The sequence below is a fragment of the Argentina anserina genome, chromosome 6, assembly GCF_933775445.1.
Source record: "Argentina anserina chromosome 6, drPotAnse1.1, whole genome shotgun sequence".
Taxonomy (NCBI): domain Eukaryota; kingdom Viridiplantae; phylum Streptophyta; class Magnoliopsida; order Rosales; family Rosaceae; genus Argentina; species Argentina anserina.
The window spans coordinates 33,241,366-33,257,380 of NC_065877.1; the positions used below are offsets into that span (position 1 = coordinate 33,241,366).

The following is a 16,015-nucleotide window of genomic DNA, read 5'->3' on the forward strand; positions in this document are numbered from 1 at the left end:
TTGTGGTGTGGGTGATAATCTGAGTGCCTTGAAGCTCTTTATATAGAAGATCACATAAGGCCAGCTCTAGCTCATTGGCAGAGAAAGCTTTTTCATTTCATATCTCTTTATCTGACAGGTGGACTTTGAAATCAGCATATGCTGTCATTGCTGATTCTTATATATGTGAGTTATCTAGTTGACCTTTGGTCACTGAAAATCAGTTATTCACCATGACTAATGCTATATACCAATTTATTCATCTCTCAGATTTGACCAGCATGAACCATGATAAACTATCACAATGTTAACAACTTGCAGAAGCATGGATAGGCATATCCAGATGAACTCATGAGCCAGCAACTTGTCCAGAACATCCCATCAATCAGTCATCCCCTCGCGCGAAATCGAAAAAGTTTTTATGAAGATAATGAAATTATCTGGAAAGTCAACATGTGATGAAACTTTCATCAGGCTGCTGTGATTTATGCTTTCCAGAATCTAAATATTCCTTTGCCATTTAATTTTGTTTTTTGCTAATTAGATTGAAGCATCATCATTTAATCCCTTAGTGTTTTTATAATTTATCTGGAAATCTAAGACATATTCATTATCTTATCAGTTTGTAGAATTATCTAATCAAACCTTGTCCAGCATGTGGTTTTGCGAATGCACAGTTGCATGAAGATTTCGATTTTGATATGAATATTCTTAAAACGCTAAAAAACATGCATCATGTCAATGTATAGTCAACTTTATTATATTCTTCATATATCTTATTATCTTCTCACTTGCTTTTTGACATTACATGCTCAACTTATTCCATCTTCTTTTGATACTCTATTTCTCCATAAATATCTATCTGCAGCCCCAAAATAAGAACACAGTTTATCTCTGTACCCTGTACAACTTGTCCAGAAAAGGAAAAAAAAAAAGGATCAATAGAGCATGAAAATGGAAGGAATAATCAACCATGTGCTGCTGATGTGCAAGAAAATTCTGTAATAAGGATTTTGTTCTCTGAAAATATTGTACTTGCCTCAGAATATTTGGCTTCCGTCCATATCGATCTCTCAGCACGTCATTATTCTTCCACAAAGATATAGTACTGCCAGTCCCACAGAAAAAGCCAATTTCGACGACAACATTAGTAAGCAATTAGAACCATAATGCTGTGTTCATGTACAATGCTATGTGTGCTATCAGTTTTTTTATTTACTTTTCTTTCTCTATAGAAAAGCTACCTAACTTTGGTCAATATGAAATGAATTTTGCACTGCATTTACACATTCAGGAACTGGGATAACTTTCTTAAAAGGCAGGACATGAGCATTGTCTTAAAAATGCAGTATTAGGTCGGTTTTAACGGAAATATTATATACCAAACTATGACCACATTCATAATTGATAGTGTTTATTTAAAACAGCAGACAATATGATCCCTCCAGGGAATCTATAATTCTAAAGAATCAAGGATCTTTTGTCGACAGACTATTGAATTGGTGCCTGGTCATATATATTGTGCTTGATACAAGTCCCCTACATATGCATGAATGTGATGGATAAAGTTACAGATTCTTCCAACCTGAAATCCCAGACAGTGACTAGTCTTTCAATACCAATTGACAGATGCAATAATGCGTATGGGGTACTACCATCCATCTTTTTATCTCTAAAATATTCTTCCTTGTCTTCCTTTTGACCGCTCCACCATGCAATGACCAGATGAGTCACAAGCTAGCTGAACATCTGAACCCAGCTGCAAATACAGGAGCAAGAAACATTATTGCAGTACAATTCGCAAGAATGCTTTTGAACTTCGTTCCAGAAAATGACCAATAACATTGACATTGATAGGGCCTTGACAAAAGAGATGATACAAACGCTTAAATCGATTCTTAATCAATTTCAATTCTCTTGTCTCAATTTAAGCTTGATCAGTAAATTGAGATAGGAGTCTGTTTAGCAATGCTTAGACAATGCAAGCAACAGCAGTAAATTAATAATCACAAAAATGATATTTGACATACATAGATATAGAGCACTAAAGTTGTAACTAACAAGTTAAGCTCCTATACCAGTGGATAGAGTTTAGATGCACCAGTTTCAAATGTTGTAAATTTCAAACAGATTGGTTACTACTTACTAACTACGAACACATAGTGCTCTTTGTCCTCCATCTGATCAAATGATCATAAAATTACCAGACAAGGATGCTAGGTCTCAACTACCTAAGGGAAGTTAGCATACTGTTGAGGTAGAAACTTCTTAGAATACCTGCAATTATAGATGTCATTCTCCCTGTTTGAAGTCTTTACTGTGTTATAAACTTCGCCTACTGCAAAAGCAAATTGTGGCTTAAGGTGTATAGTTCAGAAATTTGAGCTTTATCCTGCACATATGTGACCGACCCTGAGGATGTTGGAGCTTTTGAAGTTGCAGCCAGAAACTTTTGTAAATGAAATCGAGAAAACTGTGAGAATCTTATGTAGAATACATCTGATCTGCTGAAAGGTTATGCGTTTTTACTACTGGGTTTTGCTTTCAACGTGATATAAGATATTTAGGTTGCTTGTGAAACAAAACAATATTTGAAATGCTAAATTTTGCTATTACTCTGATATTTTCCGGTATCAGTTGCTCCAAATGAAGTTAGCATGGAAAAATGTATTTCACACTTCTAAAAAAAATCCAATGTTGATTCAAGTTCATCACACAGATGATGATACCAATGTGCAAGAGAAAAGAGTCTCTGTCTAGCCTGCAAGACCAAATTTCATATCCATATTTCGACATGATTCTAAATACAAACAGTATTGGCCAGTCATTCTTCCAAGATAGAGAATCTCGCAAGCCTGGACAGCTATTGCACCACGGCTGATATCAATATAACACAACTGATGAATAGTTGAAATATGAACCGATGAGTGACTAAAATGCAGCATAACCAGTATCAGGAAAACATTAAAAATATTCAGCTTAACAACAAACTCAGTGCTAACTGTGTCGTCTATAACTTAGATAGAGGATGAATTTAGATTTCTGGTAGACCCCTTCTGCTCCTCTTGAAGCATGTAATCCTTTTTCATTTGCTCCAAGACATCATCATTAGTGCTGCAATAATCAAAACACTCATCATTATACACATATCCATAATCACAAAGAAAATCAAGTATTCCAAGGAATCATGTCAAGATCTAATTTTATGTGACCCTGAATTAGAGAATTATATATTTCTGACTATTGGCTTCCCTTCAGACCATCGGTTTCTCTCACTCAAAAGACTATAAAAAGGTGATGAAGCAGTGGTAACAACACCATGTCCGTATGCCTACCAGCACCATCAGTCCCTAAGCATGAACTATGGAAGAAGTTGCCGCGGGATTACATATTGAACTTTCCAGCGAGCCATTCTCACTAGCAAATTCAATAAAAAGACAGATAGTATCTCATCTGTTTTGTCATTAACCCATTATGTATCTTTCTCTCTGGCGTCAATTCAACCCCATAAACAAAAAATTTGAAGTCTGGATTGCCTTTGTTGAGCCCTTTGCTTCTGATGACTCAAACACTTACACAAGATCCTCTCAGGGGAAAAAAAAACCCAAATAACCATTACCGAGAGTCCAAAACTAACGAAAAAAAAACTCGAAAACGCCATACATAGTTATAGAAGATACTGAAAAATGCCACCATATCTCGAAAACTCATGCAACAAATCATGTACTAATAATAAACCAAGGAGTACTATCCAACCCTAAAAAGCACTCTAAAGATGAAACCCAACTCCTTTCTTGATTGACCACAAAACTACTAGCATAATACTAAAGTAGATAATGCACCAATGAACTTGGGTACTATCTCAATACCACTAAAACTTAATCTGATCGACAAAAAAAAAACATTAAAAAGAGGAAACTGGGGGTTTACTATTGGTGAAGACAATTGTTCAATTCCTTGGCTTCTTGTCGGCACTGCCAAACAACGGAGATGGTTCTGCCGGTAGAGCACTCTGCATATTTGGCCGCGTAATCCTTACACTCCTTCATCGCCTTCTGCTTCATTTTGCTCCTCAGCGCTGCCACGTGAACATCATCAACAACACTTTTTCGTCGGCAAATGAAACAAAACTAGTTGCGTATAGTTTGATCGAGGAGGTTTGGAATATACGTACCTTCTTCTACCTTCTTCTTCACGTGATTCTCACGTGCTTCCTGTATGTACCCCATTGGAGGATCTCTGTGGCGACACTCTGGTTTGCTGAAAGAGAAGGAAAGGAAAAACCTATGTTGCTAAAGGCTGAGCAGAGAGGACTGACTACTGCGCGAGGCGAGAGATTGAGGGTAAAGGTTTGGGCTTTATTTGGGCTTATGCCACATCCGTAATGGGCTCTTACTGTAGTCTCTTTTCATATCAGTGCTAATTTCAATACATTTCATGGAGTCTGACATGCTAAATTACCTTGTTGTAAACTTGTAATAATGAGGGTTCTAAACAATCTACACTATAGTGTATGGATTTAGTCGTTCTACAGAAATTCGAGTGTAAGTAGGAAATCTAATCCCAAATACCAATTCTTCCAGGAATGTTTTTCCTTTTCTTATAGAAATTAGGATTCTTCTCCGTTTGTGACCAGGAATCAACCGTATGATTGGGTTCCTAACTTCCTACTACATTATATAAAATAATCTCTCATACTTCACATAATTTCTTTGTAATATAAACATGACGACTACAGAGACACCCTGGCAGCATCCAACTAGTGCCTTTATGAACTATAATGATCCTCAACAGGTTGGTGAGATAGTTGGAATTGAATATGTTCCAGAGCAATTACCCAAATTTAACGATTGCACGTATGCAGGTTTCAAACAAATTTTTGGAAAGTTCGCATTCAAGGTCCAGGCATCTGTTGAAGAGGAAAAGGAAGATGATGTCCATCATCCTCAAGATGACTCAAATTCAGAAGATGACTATCAAAACCAAGATAAGGGCATTACAAATAAGAAGAAATGGCGAGTGAAGATGAGCGTTGCTGAACTGAAACAGATTTGTTCAAGGCCTGATGATGTTGAGGTGTGGGACACAACTGCAGCTGATCTTGAGTTGCTGGTGTTTACGAAATCATACCGGAACATAGTACCGGTGCCAAGATATGGTTTTCTGAAATCCTCCGCCGTGGCTCATCAAAATGCAGAGATATGGTCATCCACCATCATATCCACATCTGAAAATCCCCAGGCTGAATGCTCCTATCCCCGACGGAGCTAGCTTTGGTTACCATCCCGGTGGCTGGGGAAAGCCTCATGTTAATGAATATGGCCAACCTTGGTATGGTAACGTTTTCAGTGTTGATCAACCTTATCATGAGGAAGAGCAGGTTGAAAAAGATGAAGCATTGGGGTGAGTTAGAGGAAGAAGAAGTGGAGGAGGAGGAGGAGCAACAGCATGATCAGGAAGTGAAGAAAAATGAACAAGAAGAACACGGAGGTTTTGAGATTTTCTCTTGAATTCTTAATAACATAAATGGTGAGAATATACAAGTATTTAGGCAGAGAAAAATAAATTTGCTTTTGATATATATATATATATATATATATATATATATATATATATATTGGAGTATACAGATATACAAGAACACTTATGCAACAAATATGTTGGAGGGAGGCAACACACGTGCAACTGTGGAGCAGAAAGATCGACAAAAAGACGACAGCTCAAGTATATCACCTCACAGCTCAGCTTTCCATTTGCAGACAAACCACCGAAAGGGAAAGTAGATGCTCACAGCTCACCGAATGTTAAAACATGATTACATATTGATGCTCACAGCTCACAAAAAACAACTCACCGAATATTGAAACATGATTACATATTGATGCTCACAGCTTATCAAAAGGGGAAACATGATTACATATTTCAACAACTTCCCTCAAGCTGGATCCATGAGATTGATGGAGCCAAGTTTGGATGGAAGAAACAAAAAATGATAAGAGGACAATGACTTGGTGAAGATATCAGCAAGTTGATCATGACTTTGAATGTACCTTGTTTCAATAACTTTAGTTTGAACTTGAGTACGCACATAGTGTCAATCAACTTCAATGTGTTTTGTCCTTTCATGAAACACATGAATTGATGTTATGTGCATAGCAGCTTGATTGTCATAGTAGATTATCATAGGCTGATCGGAGGTAAAACTAAGATCATGAAGAAGGCCTTTGATCCATACCAACTCACATGAGACTAAAGTCATGGCTTTATACTCAGTCTCAGCACTTGAACGAACTACAACAGTTTATTTCTTGATTTTCCAATAAACCATGTTTCCGCCAACAAACACACAATAACTTATAGTACTTTTTCTATCAAGAATATTTCCAGCCCAGTCTGCATCAACGTAACCAACTACACATGTATTTCCATGTTTTTGAAAAAAAATGCCTCTACCAATAGATCTTTTCATATATCTCAGAATACGCTTTATTGTGTTTAAATGAGCAACAATAGGAGCATGCATGAATTGACTGACAATGCTAACACTATAAGAAATATCAGGTCTAGTAATAGTGAGATAGATTAATTTTCCCACTAACCTTTGATAATAACTGATATCATCAAGAACAGTACTAGCATCATCATCAAGTTTGAACTTTCTTGAAATAGGAGAATTTGCTGGCTTGCAATCCAACATCTCACCATCCTTCAACAAGTCAACAATATACTTTCTCTAGTTTAAGAAAAGAATTTTCTCAGAATAGGCCATTTCTATACCTAAGAAATATTCCAGCCTCCCTAGATCCTTGATTGCAAACTTCTTATGCAAAACACACTTCAAAGCAGTAATTTCATCCGAGCAATCACCAGTGATGATTAAATCATCAACATAGACAAGAACCACTAGTCTCCAAGACTTGCCATTTCTCACAAATAATGAAGAGTCTGCATTGCTACTATGAAATCCAGTGGTGTGAAATCTAGTGGCTTCTAATACTGAGTTGAGTTTGGCATACCAAGCCGTAGGAAGATTGTTTTAAGCCATACATTGATTTTTTTAGCTTGCAGACCAAATCAGAGTTATTAGCTTGTGCATGACCAGGAGGCAGGCGCATATATACTTCTTCTTCCAAATCACCTTGTAAAAAAACATTTTGTACATACATCTGATGAAGTTGCCATGAATTATTCATTGCAATTGACAGTAACACTCTTACGGTGTTCGTTTTGTCTACAGGAGCAAAAATCTCTTTGTAGTCAACGCCATAGGTCTGAGTGAATCCTCGAGCAACAAGTCGAGCTTTCTTCCTCTCTATTCTCCCATCAGAGTGAAACTTAGTTTTGAAAATCCACCTGCATCCCACAACCTTTTTTCCTTGAGGAAGGTTGACAATTTCACAGGTATGATTATCATGCAGAGCTTGCAGTTCATCTGTCATAGCATCTTGCCAATATTTATGCTTACTTGCTTCTTCATAGTTATGAGCCTATGAGGATCATCAATATAATCAAGGCAACTGAAGAAAGAAATATGAGAGGGTGAAAACCTTTTGTGAGTGAAAGAGTTGTCAATGGAGTGCTTGGACGACATCATCACATAGTCTTTGAATTTTGCAGGCTTATTCCTAGCCCGACTAGGATTTCTTCTAAGAACAACTGGATGATTCTCATCATGATCAACTCCATCATTGTTCACCTCAGGTTCATCTGCAACATTTTAAGGATCAACATTACTAAATTCACCAGATTGTTAACAACATAATTATGATTAGATTGAGACTGAGCTATATTTATCACATCTGCAACACTATCATCATTGACATTCTCATTTGCCAAGAATTTTAGAAGGGGATTTAAATCACCATAAATTACTCCCTCACTCTCACACAAAATTTTACTTGTATAGAAGGGAGTGGATTCTTCAAACTTCACATCCCTTGACACAATAACCTTCCTTGTAGCTAGATTGAAGCATATGTAACCTTTCTGAGTAGCAGAATAACCTAAGAACACATATTTGGCAACTCTTGGATCAAGTTTGTCTATGTGAATAGCTTGAATGTGAACAAAACATACACATCCAAATGTTCTCAAATGAGAAATGTCAATCTTCCTTCCCTTCAGCTTCTCCAAAGGTGATTTGAACTCTATAACTCGACTAGGTAGTCTGTTGATCAAATAGGTAGCAGTAAGAACTGCTTGTGACCAAAATTCTTTTGGAATATTCATCTGAAACATAATAGCTCTAGTTTTCTCAAAAATATCACAATTTTTGCTTTCAGCTACTCCATTTTGTTGATGAGTACCAACACAGCTAGGTGATGCATAATGCCTTGAGAACTTAAGAACTGTTTCATTTTGTTGGACATATATTCACTTCCATTATCTGACCTCAAAGTGACAATTTTACTAGAATACTGATTGGAAACAATACTGTGAAAGTCTTTGAATATTTCAAACAATTCACTCTTGCGTTTCAAAACATAAATCCATGTTATCCTTTTAAATCATCAACGAAAGTTACAAAGTATTTGAAACCATCAAAAGATTTCACAATAGGTCCCCAAATATTTGAGTGAATGATTTCAAATTGATAACTGGCCCTAGAGATAGATAAATGGAATAGAAGTCTAGTAAACTTAGAGAAATGACAAACATCATAAGACACTGTGTCATTGTTACAAACTCAGGGAAACAAGATAGACAAAATCTTCTTATAAGGATGAGCCAGTCTTATATGCCATAAATGCAGGTCTTGTGTTGATTTTGGACTGGTGTGAAAAGCCTTTGAAGTAGTGGATTCTACTGAAAGATAATAGAGTCCATTTCTTAAAAATCCCTCACCAATCATTTTCTTGGTGGCTATGTCCTGAAAGAACATATTCTCATGTGTGAATATAACAAAACATTTTAGCAAGGTGGTGATTTGACCAACTTAGAGTAATTTGAAAGGAAAAGAAGAAACATATAATGCATCAGCATCATAAAATAAAATTTTAAATTTCCCTTTCCCACATACAATAACATCTTTTCCATTAGCTACATAAACACTTGCATATCATTTTTCAAAATTAGTAAGGTTAAGAACATGATTAGTCATGTGATTTGTGGCTCTTGAATCAATTATCCAACAATCTTGCGTGCTAGAAATGTCTAAAGTTGTAGAAAAGGCATTAAGGATACCTGGAACATCTGTAGCCTTAACATGATCAGACTCAGCTAAAAAAGTTGAAAACTTTCCCAACATGGCAGTTTGATTGTTGGCTGAAGAAGAGATGCCTCCTTCATTCAACTGTTTATGTTGCAGGAAGGAAGCAAACTCATTGATGAGAATTTCATGATTTGCAGTGAAATCAGGAAGCATCACAGGTGAAGGAGAAGAAGAAGAGGTTGCATTAGATACATTAGCCTTGTAATTGTTGTTGAAGTGACCCTTATTCTTCTTTTCTCTTTCCTTCTTAAATTTGACCTTGAGTTCAGGATGGAGAATCCAACAGGTGCCAACATTATGAGTGGTAGAATCACAATGATCACATAACTTCCCTTTAGCACCTTTGGTCACAACAGGTACGAAAGAGGCCTTGTATGCTCTAGCTTCAGAGATATTGTTCTTGACTTCAGCATTCATGACTTTTCTTCTTTTTTCCTCACGTCCAATAGTTGCACACACACTTATAAAAGAGGGTAGATATGCATTCATCAAAATAATGCTCATCATGTCCTCATACTTAGGACTTAAGCTAGCAAGAAGATGAAAAATCTTATCTTCCTCAGCGTGCTTCCTCAAGGTTACAGCATCAGTGGTGTGCGGCCTGTAGAGGTTCAGTTCATTCCACATATTGGTCAGAATACCAAGATGCTTAATGAATGAGTTTCCCTCTTGTAGAACTTCTGAAATCTCCTTCTTCAGCTGAAAGATCCTTGCATCATTGTTTTGATTTCCATACATCTCCTTCAAGCTTTTCCACATGTCAAAAGTAGATTTAGAGTAGCTATAGATCTCTCCAAGCTCAAGAACCATCGAGTTGACAAGCCAAGATATAACTTGGTGATCTCTGCACAACCACGCATCATATCCCTCATACAATGGCCCAGGCACAGGAATAGTACCATTGATGTAACCAAGACGAGATTTTCCACCGAGAGCGAGTACCACAGCTCGTGCCCATGGAAGATAATTGAACTCATTGAGTTGCTTTGAGGTTAATCGTTGGTTGATATTACAGTCAACATCAGAAGGTAAGGCATCAGAAATGGAAGATTCATTCCTAGATGTATTATCAGATTCAACCATTGAAACACTAAATCAAATATTACAAATTGAATGACAACAAAGCAGGAATAAGAGACATGAGACTAATCTACCTGCTATGATACCATGAAGAAATAATGAACAAGAAGAACATGGAGGTTTTGAGATTTTCTCTTGATTTCTTGATAACAAAAATGGTGAGAAGATACAAATATTTATGCAGAGAAAAAGAAATTTGCTTTTGATATACATATTGGAGTATACATATATACAACAACACATATGCATCAGATATGATGGAGGGAGGCAACACACGCGCAGCTGTGGAGCAGAAAGATCGACAAAGAGACGACAACTCAAGTATACCACCTCACAACTCAGCTTTCCATTTGCAGACAAACCACCAAAAGGGAAAGTAAGATGCTCACAGCTCACCGAATGTTGAAACATGATTACATATTGATGCTCACAACTCACCAAAAGGGGAAACATGATTACATATTTCAACAGGAAGAAGAAGAAGTGGAGGAGGAGGAACATGATCAGGAAGAAGAAAAAGAAGAAGAAGAGAGATTTTAATGTGGAATCTGAAGATAACTTTCCATTTGGTGGAGGTGATCAGACAGTACATGATGAGATTGAGCTTCGAAAGCAGCCAAAGAAAGAAACAGGTGAAAAGCCTTTGTACCAAGTACTTGAAGAGAAAGAAGAAAGAATTCTTGCAGCGACATTGCTCGGAACAACTCACACGTACATTGTTAGCGGCAGCAGCAGCCGAGACGATAAAGCTGCATAAGTGAAACAGGTGGATCTGCTCAGAGGTCATAAGGCAAAAAATAAGGTGGATGTGACTCTGCAACCTGAAGAGTTGGAAGCGATGGAGAATGTGTTACACGAAATATATCAACGAGACAGGTAGGGGGAGGAGGAGAACTTGTGTCGTTGATGCGATCTTTTGGGCACATGACATATAAGACTTCCCAATTTAAAACCCTATCAATTGTAGTAAGAATAAATATGAATCGTTATATCCGGGGATTGAGGACAAATTCAATAGTAGCTAAGCATAAAGAATATATATGTATAAGCAATTACAATTTACAAGATATAAGGGGATTTAGAGATTGTGAACTAACAAACTACTCCTAAACTAACATATATACAAGCGATCAATCAAACCAAAACCAAATAGATAATAAGATGAACTACTACTAACATGTCGAATCCTAGCTATTCTAATTAGATAACATGTTTGAGATACATATGTATGACATCATATTCAATCAAGAAGAAGGTGCACGCCCAATTAAGGGACACTCAACTCTTTTAAGTCACTTTCATATATAAAAAATCTTATCTCATATGACCAGAATCTCCTATCAATCATGCATAGATTAGATGAATCACGACTTCACTAACCTACACATAATAACACATGAAGTACTCTAAAGTTGGACCAAATAACAGATAACTCAATCTCTAACTTATGAACCAATGCCTAATATTGAGACTCACTCTCGTGTTATTCCAATACTAGCTACAATACGCATCAAGTAACCCTAGTATCGACCCTACAATCAATCATAGGGGTGGGCTCGGTTCGGGCCGGGTTAAAAATTTGGTGAAACCGACCCAAAGCCCGAAATTTTCGGTTCGGGCCGGTTCGGGTTTTTCGACAGGCAAAACCGGTCTAAACCCGACTAAATCGGTTCGGGTCGGTTTTCGGGTTTTTTCGGGCCCAAAATGTTACATGATGTTGGCCTGCTGGGTGCTACACAAAATTACAAACACTTGTGTTTTTCATAAAGATATTACACATTCAACAATTACAAATAACATTTGCATATCACTTTGATCCGAGATAGGTAAAGTAGAGTGTACTTGAAGATGTAAACATCATAGCAAACTAGCTATGGCACCTTTCTTATGATCAGGGCATTTTCTGTTATCTCTTGGCATGGTTTGCTGCTTGGAGCAAAGTCCTGCAATGTCTGGTGGTAATATACTAACATTGTGCCATACTGCCATAGCTAGTTACACATAAAGATATTACACATTCAACAATTACAAAGAGTTCAACTGATTCAACACATTCAACAATTCAACAGTTCAACTAATTCAAATGATACAAATTAAAAGAGTTCAACTGATTTAACATTTAGAATAAAGATAAGTTCATGAAAACCTGAAAATAATGAAAATTGACAAGATAAGATCCATTGCGGCACTGCTGGTCTCAGTGATCAATACTTGCAGAATTCCAGCCTTGCAGGTTGCAAACTTGCAGTTCATTTCCAAACTTCTAATTTCCAAAATGAACCAACAACAATCGTACCAAAGTACCAATTAGCATACAATAGTCAGCAATTTAGCATACAGTAGGTCAGTAGCAATTTAGCATTACAAACAAGCAACAATCATACAATTTATACCTTATTTCGCTTTCTTGCTTCTTTCCCCTCCCTTCTTTGAACCCTTTTTTTCTTCCTTAGAACTAATGTCACGATTAGGTGCTTTTGATGTCGAGACTTTAGATGATTTGGAGGTAGAAGGGGCATCCAACTGAATGAGCTGATCCACAGGCTTTTTAGCTTCTTCCTTAGCTTGTTCTACAAATTGTGAAAAGAAGAACCAAAATTAAACTTAAAAAGTATATATAGTGAAGATGAAACTGAATTGAAGTAGCTAAACATTACCTTCCTCAATATCTTCATAAAATTCCATATCCTCAACTGTTGGAACATATTGAATGTTGTGAATACTCTCAGACATAATCCAATTTTGATAGCAAATTAATGCCTCCACTGTTTTGGGAGTTAATGAACTCCGAAATGGATCAATGACCCTTCTTCCTGTGCTAAAAGAAGACTCGCTTGCTACTGTGCTCACTTGTATTGCTAAGACATCCTTGGCAAGTGAAGCAAGGTTTGGATACTTGTCACCATTCACCTTCCACCATTCTAAAATGTCAAACTTTTCAGGGTTTAGAGGCTTCTCAATCGGATCCAATAGATATCTATCCACTTCATGGCCTACAGTGGCATCTTCCGAGTCTTCCAACTCTCTCTCCCAATCCTCTTCCATGTCTTTTATGATTCCAGTAGGCTCTACAGTCCTCTGATTTGTTTTGGACTTGTAATATTGGTTGCTAAGAGTGTTGTCCCCGCTTCGAGTTGTTGATGCCTTAGATTTGGAAGATGCTGCAGCGTTCATTGAGCTATATATGTCACAAAGCTGATGTTGAAGCTCCTTCTGCTCAGTAGATTTGGATTTAATAACCCCATAGTTCATCTTCAACCATTTACTGCATATAGACTCAAAGTTTCGCAGCTTGTACCTAGGGTTGAGCACTAAGGCAACTAACAGAAGCTGATTGCAATCTTCCAAGGTAGAAAAGTACTTCTCATACTTCTTTTTCATATTTTTAGCCATCTCAGTTAAAATATTTGCAGTCTCCGAACCAGTGTCCATATCCATTCCTTCTTCAGGGAACAATCCATCAATCTCAGCCTTAATTGCAACAATGTCATGAAAAGCTTTCCAAGAGGTAGGTTTAGTTGAGGCACTGATTCTCATTGTCACATCATAGAAGATCTTCAAAAACTTCACAAATGTTGCAGCTTTCTCCCAATCATGTTTTACTGGTGGTCCTGCCCTTTTCTTCCTCTCAATCCTCTGTTTCTTCTTTGGGTTACTTGCCTCATCAATCAAACACACTTCTTGCAATCCAAGCAGTACCTCTTCATCCATATCAAGGTCTTCATCCTCCTCAAAGTATCCCTTATACTTGAGTCCTTCTTCTCTTGCCAACCTATCAAATGCCTTTTGCAGTTCTAATCCAGAAGCTAACATTAGATAGGTGGAATTCCACCTTGTAGACACATCGAGGATTGCAACCTTCTTACTTTCAACATTTTCCTTCTTCATACACATCTTGAATTGATCAAGCCTTTGGCTACTGCTCCGAATATATCTTATTGCATTTCTAATCGAAGCAACCGAATCCCCCATCATTTGAAGCCCTGATTTAACAATGAGATTCAAAATATGTGCAAGACAACGAATATGTAGAAAACGGCCACCTAGAATAGGTTCCTTCTCCCACCCTAACATTCTGTCCCTAATGTAGTCAATTGCAACCCTGTTGGCACTAGCATTGTCAACTGATATTGTCAAGACTCTCTCCACTCCCCATTCAAGCAAATAGTCCTCCAACAACACCCTATGCTACTGCCATGGTGGTTTGGAATCACCTTGAAGCTGAGAATTCTCTTCTGCATATTCCAATTCAAATCAACAAAGTGATCAGTCACAACCATGTAGTTGATATTCTGAACCGATGTCCACGTATCAGTTGTTAAACACAAGCAATGACCTTTCATCTCTCTCTTCAGCTTCTTCTTTTCAGCTTCATACATCTTTAAAAATTACTTCACAATCACCCTCCTAGAAGGAACATCCCAATCAGGCACAGCGTACCTGCAAAATTATTCAAAAGCACAATGATTCAAAACAGAAAACATGTAAACAACAACCTATAAATTAAAACATTCAACTGAAGCCATAATTGAAATGTAACAAATGTACCTGCAAAAGTATCTAAAGCCATCCTTCTCAATGAAGTTGAAAGGCAATTCATCCATGACAATCATCTTCACAGCTGCCTCCCTACATCCTTGGTCACTCCACTTAACCATTGTCAACTCTTTAGTGCCACTACACCCCGTAGATGTAAGTTTTTGTTGCCCATCTTTCAACTTAATCCTCCCTGGATATTTCTTGCACACATCCTTAATATGCCTACCCATACTGCTGGTTCCATTCCCATAAGAATCACAAGCAAACTCAGTGCCACACCAATTGCACTTAGCCTTCTCAATTTCATCAATTTTAACCCTTTTACCATCTTTCATCCCATACACAGGCTTCTGAATTTTTTCAAAGTGTCCCCACACCCATGATCTCCCAGCTGGTTGTTTGACTTCAATGACTTGTGCTTCTGCTTCACCAAGTTCAGCACCTTCACCAACTGCATCAGCTTTTTTCTTCCTGCTATGCTTTCTTGTTTTAGGTTGAGCAATAGAACCATCAATGGCCTTCAAGTTTGAATCTGCAGAATCAGAGTGATTGGAGTTGTCGGATCGGTTAGAGTTACTTGACAATGAAATCTCAGCCTCTAGTGATGCCCTGAAGCTCGACAGGTCTGCAAATTGCAACATTGAATCAAATAAGATATATATTACAGAAATTATCAATCACAATCACTGATCAAACAACTTATTCAAATAAGATATATACTGCAACAACATTGAAATGATTGAATCATCAATCATTGATCAAACAACTTACTCAATTACAAAAATAAATAGGAACAAAATATGAACAGAAATACTCAATCCAATATGAACAAATATACTCATCACTTTGAATCGAAATACTCAACCCAATATGAAGTTATGAACATATATACCCAATATGAACAACTTATTCAATTACAGAACCCGCATACGAATGAGCAATAAGAATGAGCAATAAGAGTTCCGAACATATTTAGAGCCTTCAAAATTAAGAATTCCGAACATGAACTCAACTCTAAACAAATCGAAATTGGAAGAGGGAAAGAAGAACTAAAGATAAGATCGCACTTACCCAGTTACCCAATGAGTCTTGAGTTTTGTGATTGAAACTTTGAAAGAGATTGAAAGAGGGACTGAGAGGCGGAGAGGGACTGAGAGTCAGAGAGTTTGAGAGAGGCCGAGAGTTTGAGAGAGGCTGAGACTCTGA

General features: G+C 37.3%; 1 protein-coding gene across 1 annotated transcript; it reads right to left on the reverse strand.

The window, feature by feature from the left end:
• Positions 1-2,734: 2,734 nt before the first annotated feature.
• LOC126798661 (uncharacterized) lies at positions 2,735-4,312 on the reverse strand. The gene is made up of 3 exons (XM_050525674.1): positions 4,154-4,312; positions 3,910-4,057; positions 2,735-3,093 (listed from the first exon to the last, which is right to left on the reverse strand). The coding sequence occupies exons 1-3, from the start codon at positions 4,206-4,208 to the stop codon at positions 2,997-2,999; spliced, it is 300 nt and encodes a 99-aa protein (XP_050381631.1). The 5' UTR covers positions 4,209-4,312; the 3' UTR covers positions 2,735-2,996.
• Between the last annotated feature and the right edge of the window lie 11,703 nt (positions 4,313-16,015).

Excerpts from the sequence above, each read along its gene's own strand:
- LOC126798661 (XM_050525674.1), bottom strand. The coding sequence starts at position 4,208 with ATGGGGTACATACAGGAAGCACGTGAGAATCACGTGAAGAAGAAGGTA. Across the intron at positions 4,058-4,153 it reads GAAGAAGAAGGTAGAAGAAG|CGCTGAGGAGCAAAATGAAG; the intron begins GTACGTATATTC and ends TTCACGTGGCAG. Across the intron at positions 3,094-3,909 it reads AACAATTGTCTTCACCAATA|CACTAATGATGATGTCTTGG; the intron begins GTAAACCCCCAG and ends TGATTATTGCAG.